Raw genomic sequence first — 15640 nt, forward strand, 5'->3', positions numbered from 1 at the left:
TGACCAGGCATATCAAGACCGTTATTACGGCCAGAAGTGGTTGTTCTGGGTACTGATTTCTCAGGATCTATGCACCCAAATTGCGTAAAAATATAATCACATGTCAGTTCTAGTATAATATATTTGTCCAATGGAAACCCGTTTATCATCTGCATTTCTTCTTGGTGTAGCAATTTTAGTGGCCAGTAGTGTACACTTAACAACTAGATTATTTTTCTAAACTGGCTGACAGATAATTGCCCAGGTGAAATGGTTTCAAGTTAAATTTAAAACTTTTCTCCTCCTGTAAGTCATTTTATGTTATTGGGCAAATGATCAAAAATTTTTGTTGTTGCATATTTGAACTCCTTTCTGAGCCACGGACGGCTTTAATAACAGATAATAAAGGACATTTTCCCCTCTAGTGTTGTAGGGATGAACATGACTGTTCTTCTCTGTTGTTATGGCTTATTTATGACTAATTTCATTAGCGTATATATATGCCCTTGGGCGGCCTGAGCGAGGCATGTCATTGGCTGTTCCTGTCTCTCTGTATCTCCTCCATGTCCGAACAACAACGCTTTGGTTCACTCCGAGACGCCTGGACTCTTCCCTTGTTGAGAGCCCTTCCTGGCACAAGGTAACAATGCGGACGCAATCGAACCGCGGTATTGACCGTCTAGGCATGGTTGAACTGCAGACAACACGAGCCGTGTACCTCATTCCTGATGGAATGACTGGAACTGATCGACTGTCGGGCGCTGCTCATGCATGGTTGTTTACATCTTTGGGCGGGTTTAATGGCATCTCTGAACAGCCAAAGGGACTGCGTCTGTGAAACAATATCCACAGTCAACGTCTATCTTCAGGAGTTCTGGGAACGGGGGTGATGCAAAACTTTTTTTGCTGTGTGTACACAGACCGTGTGTGCAATCTTGTTCGAATTTCCGAGAACAACAGATCAGTTTGTTCAGTCAGTCGATATCATACGAGCAGCATTTCTTTCAAGACTTTCTACACCACTCATGAATATTGTTGTTAAAGAAAACTATGATTGCTGTTGTGATCTTCAGCCCGAAAACTGATTTGATGCAGTTCTCTACGCTAGCCTATCTCGTGTAAGCCTCTTCATCTTTGCGTAGATTACTGCAACATGGATCCTCTGAACATGTTTTTTTCGTCCTCACTTCCTTCCATTATCGTATTAACTCTTCTTTGTAGCTTCAGAAGCAAGTAACATCGGTGCTGAATGTAGCGCAAAGCACGCCAGAACAATATAGTAGATGTGCTAGATCCCAGACACAGTATTACTTGCTTCTTTTCATATGAACACCTCTCCAGCAAATTAATCGGATCTACAAGAAGGCCGTATAGGGCTTTACGTCCCGTCCATTCTGATTTATTAGTTTATTTATGGTTCGCATAAACACTTGGACGTATATGGTACACTGGACAATTAAATTACTCGAGATGAGGAGCAAAGAAAACAAGTAAATTATGTTTAAGTGCATTAGATATAAAATATGCAGTAAAATGAACAGCATAACGTGTGATGTAATGGACTATAAAATAACCAGTAAAATGAGCTGTGAGGAGAGCCAATGAAGGAGCAATAAACTGCACATTAAGATCGTAAGAAATGAAACACCCACAGCTGTTCTTATGCTCCCATTTATTCTGTAGCTACTTCAGTACTCCATCTTCAGGCCTTAATTGATGCCGAAGGTGTTATCACGATCCATATATACGATGCATCAGTGGCCAACAGCTGCTTTACGCAGGCTACCTGTAACTGTCATGTCTCTCCAACCATCAACTGTCAACAGGCGGCTGTAGGTGTTTCACTTCTTACAACAGTGAACGGCCGTAATCCCCCAGACCTCCTGGCACAAGGACGGACATACAGAAACTTGCACATCAAGATGTCATTAGCGACGTTCAAATTCGACATGAGCGAGACTCCAGAATGGCCGAGTCCATTTGAAAGGTACGGTCCCATCAGCCTAAAGTAACTGAGAGAAACCCCGCAAATTCTTATCTGGATTAGAATCCGACTCTTCTCGAGCCCATGTCTAGCACCTAATCACCACGTGACTTCGTTTCTTCTTCTTTGCGTTTTGGTCATCTTAGGACCACGTTAATTCGCGTCATCTTCGTTTATTCCGCTCTTTCTCCTTGTCCAATTCTTTCACTCTTGCACCTTGAAGTCTCCTTCCTTCTTCTGTCCATGATGATTTTGCTCGGGGTCTAGCTCTGTCTTCGAAACCCGTGAAAGCCTGAATTTCTTTATTTACAAATCACCCTGTCGTATATCTCTAATTCTTGTATTATTTCTTCCACATCCCTTTGTACCTCTTGGAACTAGCGTACTTTGATTTTCTTGTTTTCCAGAAACTGTAGTATTTGCTGAGTTAACCTCACTTGGTCCGTTCTAAGGACGTGTCTGAAGAACACGTTCCTCTTTTTCCTGATGATGTCCGAGATTATCTTTGTGTCAGTTCTTGAATCGCTCGTCTTCTAAACTGACCATCTTCTGTTCTTCGGAGTCCCAATATCCTCCTGAGAACCTTTCGTTCCACCAGTTCTAGTCTCTTAAGTACTCCTGTCCTTACCAGGTTAAGAGATTCTCTGCGTGTAAGGCTTCAGTGCGGATCACTGTCTCCTAATGTCTCTGTTTTAAATTGATCGAAATATTGGTCTCATCATAGACTCACATAGTTAATTTGCATTCCAAATTAATTTTCTGTATTCGTGCTCATATTTCTTCCGTTTCTGTCAGCCCAGTTTCTATCCATTCCCTCAGGTGTTTCAATCTCTCCACCTTCTGAATTTTTCCTCCTTCTATTTTCGTCCATATAGTAGTTGTCTCGAACTCTGTCATATACTGTGTCATCTCGATAGAGATCTGTTCGCCTGCTTTAGTCGCTTGTCTCAGTAATTACGTGATTTGTTTAACCGCCTCTTCCTACAATATCATAGTATCATCTGCGAATGGTAGACAGTCCACCCATATTCTTTTTTCTTGCACCCCATTCGTGTTCCACCAATCCTTTAATTTCTCATCGACACTCGTTGATCACCTTATCAAGTGCATATTTAAAGAGCGAAGAGGAAAGTCAGTCATCCTGTCTCACTGCGGTTTAAATCTCGAAGGCCTCTGATAGCTTTCCTCTGAACCTGACCTTGGGTGTTGCGTTGGTTAAGGTTTGTTTAATCACATTACTGGATTTTTTTTTTCAGACTCATTTCCTCTAAAATTTGTAACAGTGTTCGTGTATCTACTCGCTTATTAACAGCAGTTATTATAAACTGAAGATGCAAAGAAACTGATACACCTGCCAAATATCGTGTAGGGCCCCCGCGAGAACACAGAAGTGCCGCAACATGACATTGCATAGACTCGAGAACAACAGATGCCTGAAGTAGTGCTGGAGGGAACTGACACCATGAATTCTGTAGGGCTATTCATAAATCTGTAACAGAACGAGGGCGTGGAGAGCTCTTCTGAACAGCACGTTGCAAGGCATCCCAGTTACGCTCAATAATGTTCATGTCTGACGAGTTTGGTGGTCGGCGGAAGTGTTTAAACTCAGAACGTGTTTCTGGAGCCACTCTACAGCAATTCTAGACGTGTGGGGTGTCGCGTTGTCCTGCTGGAATTTCCCAAGTCCGACGGAATGCACAATGGACACGAATTGATGTAGGTGATCAGACAGGATGCTTACGTACGTGTCGCCTGTCAGAATCGTATTTAGACGTATCAGGGATCCCATATCACTCTAACTGCAGACGCCACACGCCATTACAGAGCCTCCACCAGCTTGAACATTCCCTGCTGCCATGGAGGGTCCATCGATTGGTTCATGAGGTTGTCTGCATACCCCTACACGTCCATCCACTTCACACAATTTGAAACGAGACTCGTCCGACCAGGCAACATGTTTCCTGTCATCAACAGTCCAATGTCGGTGTTGACGGGCCCAGGGGAGTCGTACAGCTTTGTGTCGTGCAGTCATCAAGGGTACACGAGTGGGCCTTCGGCTCCGAAAGCCCATATCGATGATGTTTCGTTGAATGGTTTGCACGCTGACACTTGTTGGTGTCCCAGCATTGAAATCTGCAGTAACTTGCTGAAGGGTTGCATTTTTGTCACGTTGACCAATTCTCTTCAGTCGTAGTTGGTCCCATTCTTACAGGATCTTTATCGGGCCGCACCGACGTCTCAGATTTGGTGTTTTAGTAGATTCCTGATATTCACGCTACACTCATGAAATGATCATACGGGAAAATTCCAACTTCCCCGCTTCCTCGGAAATGCTGTGTCCCATCGCTCGTGCGCCGACTATGACTCCACGTTCAGACTCACTTAACTCTTGATAAGCTGTTATTTAGCAGCAGTAACCGATCTAATAACTGCGCCAGGCACTTGTTGTCTTAGACAGGCGTTGTCAACCGCAGCGCCGTATTCTGCCTGTTTAGGTATCTCTGTATTTGAATATGCATGCCCATACCAGTTTCTTTTTCGTTACAATGTGTTTTCTGGAGAGTAGATAACTGACAACTTTATGAGAAGACATCAAACTCTTGATACTAACACTGTTATAAGAAGCCTTTTCTCCGTCTTAGTTAGTATACTATTCGTGATTCCTAACGTACTCAACAGCCACAAATTTTTACTCGTGATGTTTCTCCGCGCACCTCTTCAGCTTCCTCACTGACTCGCCCGCAACCAAGCGTGCACAGCTGTTAGGCGTGCAGCCGAACTCACAGGCGTGCACTGACTGCCCCTACAGTTCGTTGAATAAATAACTGCAGGTTTTTGCTGCGAAGATATCTCAACGCGACAATGAATTTCATACGCATCGTTGATGAAGAACGGCAATCGTGACTGTGTGGCCGGTTTTTATTTGTTTTGTCTGGAAATTCTGGGTTACAAGATGGAAGAGATTTGCAGGTTCCCACTTCATTACATTAGTACACCCGTGATGCAATTTTTTTTAGAAATATCTTCCAAAACTTACTAATAAAATAATTTTCTCGATTTATAATATTTCCGTATTTCGTCAACACAAATAATTAATAGTAAATAACGATGGTCACGAAACAATTACTAGGCAGAAAAAGCAGAAAAGATCGTAAAATTTGGGACTCCACTCTCACACTTACTGCACTGCACATGCTCAACGTACTTTCAAAGAAAAGGCCCCTCTTGCTCCACGGATGACATTAGACGAATAAGCGAGACTCTACAGACAGAGAATTCAAACGGAATCCAACACTTTAACCTTACGAGGAATATAGGGAACTGTCGACCAGAATGACACAAAATGTGCTCACCGCCAAAACCTGGCCTGCCTGTTCTATTGAATACGGCGTGTCAGTACTTCAAGTCCCGTGGAGAACACTGCACTGTCTCATCATATGAAAAGCAAAGTGTGTTGCTGTTTATCTAGTTTCCGCAGAACGCAGTAAATTACTTTTTATCGACACCACCCATGTTTCAAGCTGCGACAAAATGCTAGTCATCACCACCACCACCACAAGTCAGCACTTCTACAAACGCGTTTTATTAAAACGTGTTATTACAAACTCATTACTGAAGACTTCATGAGAGTCTGTTCTGAGGTTGTATGTAATGATGGAGCATGCACACTCACGATAAATGAATAAAGAAAGAAGGAAAAACGAAGCTGAAGTTATTATTCTGGTTCTTACTGGCATGTTTAGTTTCTCTCTCGTCACTATTAAATTTCATACAGAGTGGGAAGAAAAACTTAATTCAGCCTGTTCGCCAAGAATAAATATACTTAAAGGCTGTCATCATATAATTGATATGAAATGGTTTGAACTTCATTTTTCAACTTACTTACAAGTTACTGTCACTTACATCGACGATAAATGTGAGAGGGATTTTGGAAACTCCACAGCTAAACACAAGGTTAATAAAATGATAGTCGATCTTAGAGAGTTAATAGACAGATGGGAGGCAACCAATTTAACACTGGTTGATTTCAGCAATGTGTGTGATAAAACTGCGTTTGATACACTTTGTTTCAAAGTGAAAAGTAAAATGTCTCGCACAATGTCGCTTTTGTCATGGCATATGTGAACGATGACGTTCGTTCAGCGCCAAGGTGGCCGCAAAATCCGGACCTCAAATCGAACTTTAAAAAACCAAGTGACATTCATGTCGTAACAGAAACTGACGAGTGAAAGTTTTCGCGAAGCAGTGCTTCTCATACTCCTTGGTGATTAGCAATCACGCAACCAAACCATAGTAAAAATCTTTAGGTAGCATTGAGTGAGAATGTAAACTGTAGGAAACAGTCTGTCGAAGTATGTAGGAAGTCTCTCTCTTGGCCATATGCATTTCAAGAATATTAGGAACATATTTCAACATGAAATAATTAAAAAAAAAGTATAGTCAAAAATCTTAGAGAATCTCCATTACTGCGATGTGGCTTTACATGTTGTAAATAATGAGAACTACTATTTCTCGTCAGAGCTTTGCCACTGTTTACTTACGGGCTCCGCTGTGCTCAAGTTTGGCTCTTTATCTTATTTAGCTATTTGATGCCACAGTTGTCGGGGTAACCTGCTGAAGGCAAGTCGAGTGCGCCTGCTGTCTGATGGTGTAAACTTTGTTCTGTGTGTTATCGAATTTTAGCTGTTTGCGTGTTGCCGTTTTTGAGGCAGAAAATGACGACCAGCCCAGCGTTCACCTAAATGAAGGTAGAAGTGCGCCTTAAAAACCACTCTCATTGTGGCTGGTGCACAAGCCACGGTCGTCAATCAGACACGCGGATTCGATCCTCACCTGATTCAACTCCCACTCTCGCAAGCTAAAGCTCTGCGCATTACGCTATATGAGCAGGTCGTTGTAAAAGTGAAAAATAATTCAAGGTATCGACTGATATGTTTGAAGACTGCATTAGGTGTGTACTAGAGTTACTTTCTATTAAGATTATTGATATGAGTGTCATGGTGCTCACGTGTTCTTTTTGGCACCATCGTCTTCAAAACAATGTTTAAAGACCAAAAGTAATATTTTACTGCAGACATAGTTTCCACCTAAACACAACAAAAGAGCGTTTCCCTGAAATATATTTTTCTGATCAATAGAACAGCGAAACCTAGATAGTGGGTAACACAATAAATTATTTTCATTTAATTTAAATTTACTGTCTTGAATTACACTGTACGGAATATTACAACCAGCCACACATTTTGAAGTGATTTTATTGTAGCATCATGCCTGAGCCCATTGTCAGAAGGTAGCGTTGACGTCTTTGCAAGTTTTACATTTGTGTCCTAAAATACAACAATGCCACAAACTTTACACTGGCAAAACTGGTAGGAGAGAACATATGGATGCTCCCAGGTTCAACAAGCTAAATAAGTCAACTTTCGCTACTCACTTGCTCCAATACGGAAGCTCAGAGGTAAGCTTCGAAGAAAACTTAGAGGTATTACATTTTGTCGAAACAGAAGTACAGATGAATTTGTTAGAGAAATTAGAAATATACAACGACATTCACAGTAAACCCGACTTGTTACTGGATGATCAATTAATATTAAGAAACCAAATTTTTCTTCAAAATTTCATACGACTCCTATAATTTGAAATGATAGAAATAATATTAACAAGCAGAGACAAAATTGTTCATTGGCCATTACCAGAGTCTTTCAAAAGTAAATAATTAAATGTTTAACTGTATAAAATTATCTGTATTATCAAGAAGTATCTGGCACATCTCCAGAGATGTGCCATATCTGTACACATATCACATTCGTTGGCTCATCAAATCAGCAGCCGATGTAAACAAATGTATCCGCCTTCTTGCATGTACTTCAGTCCGTGGATAATAATTGATTGTAATTATTATTATTATTATTATTATTATTATTATTATTTTCGATTATTCCCAATTAAGAGAGCGTTTGAACTTGAATTCCTTTATGATGATTGATTGTGTTTTTTCTGAGCCCAAATTTTCTTCATGTGTTCACTGTGTTGTTTCCTTCGCTCCGCTGTACATTTGCATCCTAGTCTCTTCTGTGTTGTGGTGTCAAATTTATGTTTTTTGATGATGTTCCTGAATTCAGTTCTATTTTCTGCATCGTTTACTGTTACGTGTGCTTGTCTGAGGTCCTCTTCAACTTCTTTTATCCCCTGCCTGAGTTGATGACTTTAAGAATTCGCTTTGAAATTCTGTTTTCATTCATCCTGTGGATATGCCCGTAGAACTGCATTCTTCTTTTCCTTATTGTATCCGTAATCTTGTCTGTGTATTTATATAATTCTGATGTTGGTCTCTTCTTCCAGATTCCTTGCTCTTGTATCGAGCCAAAAATTTTCCTGAGAATTTTCCTTTCTTGTTTCTCTATTTCTTTGATTTTAGTTTGCCCACCTATTTGTGTTGTTTCAGATGCATACAGTGCCTCCGGAAGTACGACAGTGTTGTAGTGCCCCAATTTTGCGTTAATGGATATGGACTTTTTGTTGTAATAGTTCCACGTGAGTTTATATGCTTTCTGTAGTTCTTTTATTCTTTCCTCATTGGCCTTTAGGTTGATCCCTGATGGCTGGATGATTTCTCCCAGGTACTTAAAATGTGGTACTTGTACGATTTTCCCATGGGTTGTCACAATAGGCAATTTGTCTTGTGGCACTTGATTGTAATAATATATATATATATATATATATATATATATATATATATATATATATATATATATATATATATTCAGGAAGTAAGTAAAACGTATAGGGCATATACAAGTGTGAAACTATGTAATCACAAAAACTTTGTTGTATTTTGGGTCGCAAATTTAAAACCTCTTGTAAACCATGTATCACATGTTGTTTGTCAGGGTGATTTTTCCCACCGTGTACAAACTGTAGGGATCGATCGATGAGAGGATACGGAACAAAAAAGGTCTGATGAACTTATATCCGGAAAAACATGGTTTCCATGCTAGAGCCCATTTATTCAATTATACTTTGTCACAGAGACTGCAGTCTAATATGCACTGTACCATGTGGCCACAGTTACACTATGCCTCCTAGACGGTGGTACTGTTCCACATACGTCATGCCCTAGGGCACTCTCCTGCCGTTATAATTGGTAATGTGTCCGATTCACATCTCTTCCTGACTTACCTTGTAGTGGATGTGATACAGCGTATTCGAATCGAGAGCTTGCCAACATGGTGTTTACTTACGGAAAAGCAAATGGCAACGGGCGGTGGACAGCAAGGTTGTGTCACGAGACCTCTCTCCGCCGACAACAACCACCGTGTTCAATGTATGGAACCGTGTTTCGCTGTTTGTCTGAGACAGGGTCGTTTCAGGAAGCAGGAAATCATGAAAGACATACCCGAATGTTCGAACATCAGACTTGGAGGAAAATGTGATTAACATTGTGGAAGGCGGCATCCGTGTCAGTACCGGTACAGGGTAATCCAGACGACCGTGTGGAACATTCTCCATGACAGTTGATACAACCTTTATCACTCACAGCGTGTTCAGGGCTTACTAGAGACAGACTTTACTCATCTGGAACAGTTTTGTCACGGATTCTTCGCCAGTCAACCACGATTCCGGGATTTGACTCATCCATCCTGTTCACCGATAAGGCCACCTTTATGCGGATTTGTATCTTCAATTTTCATAAGAGTCATCTGTGGTATAGTATGAAGAACCGCCATGGTATGATGACAGCGTATCACCAGCATGGGTGCAGTCGGAACGGGTGGGCCGGGATAATTGGCGACCGTATTTTGGGACCAGTCTTCCTTCCACGTCACCTAACAGGCCCGAACTATTGGCGTTTCTTGCGGGTGACTTTGCCTCCCCTGCTGGAAGAAGTGCCACTGATGATTCTAAGGGTTATGTAGCTGCTACATGACGGTGCTCCAGCCCAATTCTCGTTAACGTACGGACGCATCTCAATGGTGGCTTCTCTGCTCCATGGATCAGACGACGGCCTCTAGTTGCACGGGCTGCTCCTTCACCAGATATCAACCCGTACGATTTCTGGTTATGGGGCCACCTCAAAAGTATCGTGTATGCAGAGGCCATTCCAGATATGGAGAGACTGGAGCAGCGTATTGAGTATGCCTTTGAGACTGTTCGGATGCAGCGTGGCCGATGTAAAGATACGAGATGGAACAGGCTACGGCGTGTACAGGCAGTAGTTGAGGCACATGGAAACCATTTTCAGCACATACTGTAACTGCATGGTGCAGCGCGTATCAGCCCGCAGTCTCTGTAACACTGTGTGATAGAGTAAATGGTGTCTAGCATGAAAACCATGTTTGTCCGGACGTAAGCTCATTAGACTTTTTCTGTTTCGTGTCCCCTCATCGATCGATCCCCGTAGTTTTGTACACGGTGGAAAAAGTCACCCTGCATTTTAGGACGCAAATGTAAAACTTGCAAAGAAGTCAACGCTACCATCTGACGTTGGCCTCAGGGCAGAAACTAGTAATGGTACAATAAATCATATAAGAAAAAAGCTTGTGGCTAGTTGCAGTATTTCCTAAAGCGTAATTTTCGAAAACAGCTACGGTGTTCTCCAAATAATAGGGATAAAATAATTAGTGTCTTGCACTTCAGAGTCTCCGTGTACACCAGTGAGGACACTGAAAACGCTTTTGAGAAGTGAAGGTGGAGAGGGCGGCGGCGGGTACTCACGGGGTTGATGCTGGCGACGAGCAGGCTGGAGCGCGGCACGGCGCTGTTGAGCACCTGGAAGGTGAGGTAGCGGTCCTGCGAGCAGAGCGCGAAGCTCTGCACGATGCCGCCCGTCAGGTCCTGCAGCGCCCGCGTCGCGCTGCCCTGCTGCAGGCTCTCGTAGCTGCCGTACAGCCTGCGGCAGACACGTGCCAGCTCCTAATACACACCGTCCAGCTTGCATTTGTTCTGACTCTCTCGCACAGCACCAAGTCCCAAGCGACTAAAAAACACGCAGAGCTGACTCCAGTACATAAGAAGTGTAAAAGAACGCACCCGCAAAATTGCAGACCGTACCCCTAACTTCTGCTTGCTGCAGAATCCTTGAAGATATTCTCAGTTTCAATATGGATAAATGTTCTTGAGACTGAGAAGCTTACGTCCACGAATCGGCATGGTTTTAAAAAGCATCGGTCCTGCCGAACTTAGCTTGCCCTGTTCTCACATTATAGACTGAGAACTATGGATGAAGGGCAGCTGACATATTCCATATTTCTAGATTTCCGGAAAGCATTTGACACGGTGCCCCACTGCAAGCTGTTAACGAAGGTACGAGCTTATGGAATAAATTCATAGATACGTGTGTGGCTCGAAGACTTCTTAAATAATAGAACGAAGTATGTAGTCCTCGATGGCCGGTGTTCATCAGAGAGCAGGGTATCGTCAGGTATGTCCCAGGGAAGTGTGATGGGACCGCTGTTGTTCTCTTTACAGATAAACAGAGTAGGAGTAATCTGCGATTGTCTGTTGATGATGCTGTCGTGTACGGTAAGGTGTCAAAGTTGAGTGACTGCAGGAAGATACAAGACGACTTAGATAAAATTTCCAGTTGGTGTAACGAATGGCAGCTAGCCCTAATTATGGAAAAATGTAAGTTAATGCGGATAATCAGGAAGAAGAAACCTGTAATGTTCGGATACTCTATTACTAGTGACATGCTGGACACGGCCAAAGCGTTGAAATATCTGGGTGTGACGTTGAAAAGCGATATGAGATGGAAAGAGCATGTGAGGACTATCGTATGGAAGGCGAATGGTCGATTTCGGCTCATTGGGAGAATTTTAGTGAAAAGTGGTTCGCCTGTAAAAGAGGCAGCATATAGGACGGTGGTGCGACCTATTCTTGAGCGCTGCTCGACTGTTTGGTATCCGTACCAAGTCGGATCGTAGGAAGACATCGGAAGATTATTCAGAGGCGGGCTACTAGATTCGTTACCGACAGGTTAGAACAACAGGAAGTGTTACGGGAACACAAGTGCTTCGGGGACTCAAATGGGAGGCGACGTTCTTTTCGAAAAACGCTATTGAGAAACTGTAGAGAATCGACATTTGAAGGTGACTGCCGAACGATTCTACTGTCACCAACATACATTGCGCGTAAGGATCACAAAGACAACATACGAGAAATTAGGGCTCATTTGGACTTATATAGATAGTCGTTTTTCCCTCGATCTATTTGCTAGTGGAACAGGAAAGGAAATGACTGGTAGTGGTACTGGGTACCCTACACCACACACCGTACGCTGGCTTGCGGAGAAACTTTGTACATGTAGATGTAGATGTAGATCTAGTCAATCGTATCCAGACAGCCCTATCTAATGTGGAGTTGACCATTGGATGTCAGGAGAGGTGGACCAGTCAGTGTAAAAGCAGGTATTGTGTCGTCAGTAGACATGCAGTAACAGCATTATGGGTCTTTCACGAGAGCTCAGTGACTTCCAACGTGAACTAGTCACTGGAGTTCCCCATCAAAAAAATGGTTCAAATGGCTCTGAGCACTATGGGACTCAACTGCTGTGGTCATAAGTCCCCTAGAACTTAGAACTACTTAAACCTAACTAACCTAAGGACAGCACACAACACCCAGCCATCACGAGGCAGAGAAAATCCCTGACCCCGCCGGGAATCGAACCCGGGAACCCGGGCGTGGGAAGCGAGAACGCTACCGCACGACCACGAGATGCGGGCAGTTCCCCATCCCTCACATACATTTCGACCCTTCTAAATCTGCCCAAGTCGACAATTGGCGATATGGCTGTGCAGTCGAAACACGAAGGAATAACAATACTTATACCAAGAACAGACAGATCTCGTATAATGACGATAGGGACCCTCGAGCATTGCGAAGTAAGCTTGCAAAAATTCGCATGAATCAGCGGAAGGAATCACTCGTGAGTTCCAAAGGGCTACCAGCGGTCCAGCCGGTACAGTGACTGTGCGTAGGTAGTTAAAAGGAATGGCTTAAAACTGTCAAGTATCTCCTCATACGACATACATCTCTGCAGTCAGTACTAAGCGACGCTTGATGTGATGCAAACATTAACGCCACTGGTCAGTGGATCAGAGGAAACGAGAGTCTCTGTTCTGATTTACGCCACACTCTGACAATCCGATCGTAGAGTTCACGTTCGGCGAATGCCTGGAGAACGTTAGGTGCCATGATGTGTAGTGGCAACACTGAAGTAGTGGTGGTGGTGGTAAGTTCCTATGGGACCAAACTGCTGTGGTCATTGGTCCCTCGGCCTTTTTTTTTTTTGTCATCAGTCTACTGACTGGTTTGATGCGGCCCGCCACGAATTCCTTTGCTGTGCTAACCTCTTTGCTTGACGTATTCCAATCTCTGTCTTCCTCTACAGTTTTTGCCCTCTACAGCTCCCTCTAGTACCATGGAAGTCATTCCCTCATGTCTTAGCAGATGTCCTATCATCCTGTCCCTTCTCCTTATCAGTGTTTTCCACATATTCCTTTCCTCTCCGATTCTGCGTAGAACCTCCTCATTCCTTACCTTATCAGTCCACCTAATTTTCGTCATTCGTCTATAGCACCAAATCTCAAATGCTTCGATTCTCTTCTGTTCCGGTTTTCCCACAGTCCATGTTTTACTACCATACAATGCTGTACTCCAGACGTACATCCTCAGAAATTTCTTCCTCAAATTAAGGCCGGTATTTGATATTAGTAGACTTCTCTTGGCCACAAATGCCTTTTTTGCCATAGCGAGTCTGCTTTTGATGTCCTCCTTGCTCCGTCCGTCATTGGTTATTTTACTGCCTAGGTAGCATAATTCCTTAACTTCATTGACTTCGTGACCATCAATCCTGATGTTAAGTTTCTCGCTGTTCTCATTTCTACTACTTCTCGTTACCTTCGTCTTTCTCCGATTTACTCTCAAACCATTCTGTGTACTCATTAGACTGTTCATTCCGTTCAGCAGATCATTTAATTCTTCTTCACTTTCACTCAGGATAGCAATGTTATCAGCGAATCGTATCATTGATATCCTTTCACCTTGTATTTTAATTCCACTCCTGAACCTTTCTTTTGTTTCCATCATTGCTTCCTCGATGTACAGATTGAAGAGTAGGGGCTACAGCCTTGTCTTACACCCTTCTTAATACGAGCACTGTTGTTCTCTCTTGGTTGTTGTACATATTGTATATGACCCGTCTCTCCCTATAGCTTACCCCTACTTTTTTCAGAATCTCGAACAGCTTGCACCATTTTATATCGTCGAACGCTTTTTCCAGGTCGACAAATCCTATGAAAGTGTCTTGATTTTTCTTTAGCCTTGCTTCCATTATTAGCCGTAACGTCAGAATTGCCTCTCTCGTCCCTTTACTTTTCCTAAAGCCAAACTGATCGTCACCTAGCGCATTCTCAATTTTCTTTTCCATTCTTCTGTATATTACTCTTGTAAGCAGCTTCGATGCATGAGCTGTTAAGCTGATTGTGCGATAATCCGCACACTTGTCAGCTCTTGCCGTCTTCGGAATTGTGTGGATGATGCTTTTCCGAAAGTCAGATGGTATATCGCCAGACTCATATATTCTACACACCAACGTGAATAGTCGTTTTGTTGCCACTTCCCGCAGTGATTTTAGAAATTCTGATGGAATGTTATCTGTCCCTTCTGCCTTATTTGACCGTAAGTCCTCCAAAGCTCTTTTAAATTCCGATTCTAATACTGAATCCCCTATCTCTTCTAAATCGACTCCTGTTTCTTCTTCTATCACATCAGACAAATCTTCACCCTCATAGAGGCTTTCAATGTATTCTTTCCACCTATCTGCTCTCTCCTCTGCATTTAACAGTGGAATTCCCGTTGCACTCTTAATGTTACCACCGTTGCTTTTAATGTCACCAAAGGTTGTTTTGACTTTCCTGTATGCTGAGTCCGTCCTTCCGACAATCATATCTTTTTCGATGTCTTCACATTTTTCCTGCAGCCATTTCGTCTTAGCTTCCCTGCACTTCCTATTTATTTCATTCCTCAGCGACTTGTATTTCTGTATTCCTGATTTTCCCGGAACATGTTTGTACTTCCTCCTTTCATCAATCAACTGAAGTATTTCTTCTGTTACCCATGGTTTCTTCGCAGCTACCTTCTTTGTACCTATGTTTTCCTTTCCAACTTCTGTGATGGTCCTTTTTAGAGATTTCCATTCCTCTTCAACTGTACTGCCTACTGCGCTATTCCTTATTGCTGTATCTATAGCGTTAGAGAACTTCAAACGTATCTCGTCATTCCTTAGTATTTCCGTATCCCACTTCTTTGCGTATTGATTCTTCCTGACTAATGTTTTGAACTTCAGCCTACTCTTCATCACTACTATATTGTGATCTGAGTCTATATCTGCTCCTGGGTACGCCTTACAGTCCAGTATCTGATTTCGGAACCTCTGACTGACCATGATGTAATCTAATTGAAAACTTCCCGTACCTCCCGGCCTTTTCCAAGTATACCTCCTCCTCTTGTGATTCTTGAACAGGGTATTCGCTATTACTAGCTGAAACTTGTTACAGAACTCAATTAGTCTTTCTCCTCTTTCATTCCTAGTCCCAAGCCCATATTCTCCTGTAACCTTTTCTTCTACTCCTTCCCCTACAACTGCATTCCAGTCGCCCATGACTATTAGATTTTCGT

General features: G+C 42.7%; 1 protein-coding gene across 1 annotated transcript in view; it reads right to left on the minus strand.

Moving 5' to 3' along the window:
• The window catches only part of LOC126457894 (calpain-9-like), a 1049120-nt gene that overhangs the window by 53009 nt on the left and 980471 nt on the right, over positions 1-15640 (minus strand). The window contains exon 6 of the mRNA XM_050094564.1: positions 10679-10853. Coding sequence (XP_049950521.1) covers positions 10679-10853 — 175 coding nt within the window. The remainder of the gene's footprint in view (positions 1-10678; positions 10854-15640) is intronic.

The sequence above is a fragment of the Schistocerca serialis genome, chromosome 2 (assembly GCF_023864345.2).
Source record: "Schistocerca serialis cubense isolate TAMUIC-IGC-003099 chromosome 2, iqSchSeri2.2, whole genome shotgun sequence".
NCBI classification, from domain to species: Eukaryota; Metazoa; Arthropoda; class Insecta; order Orthoptera; family Acrididae; genus Schistocerca; species Schistocerca serialis.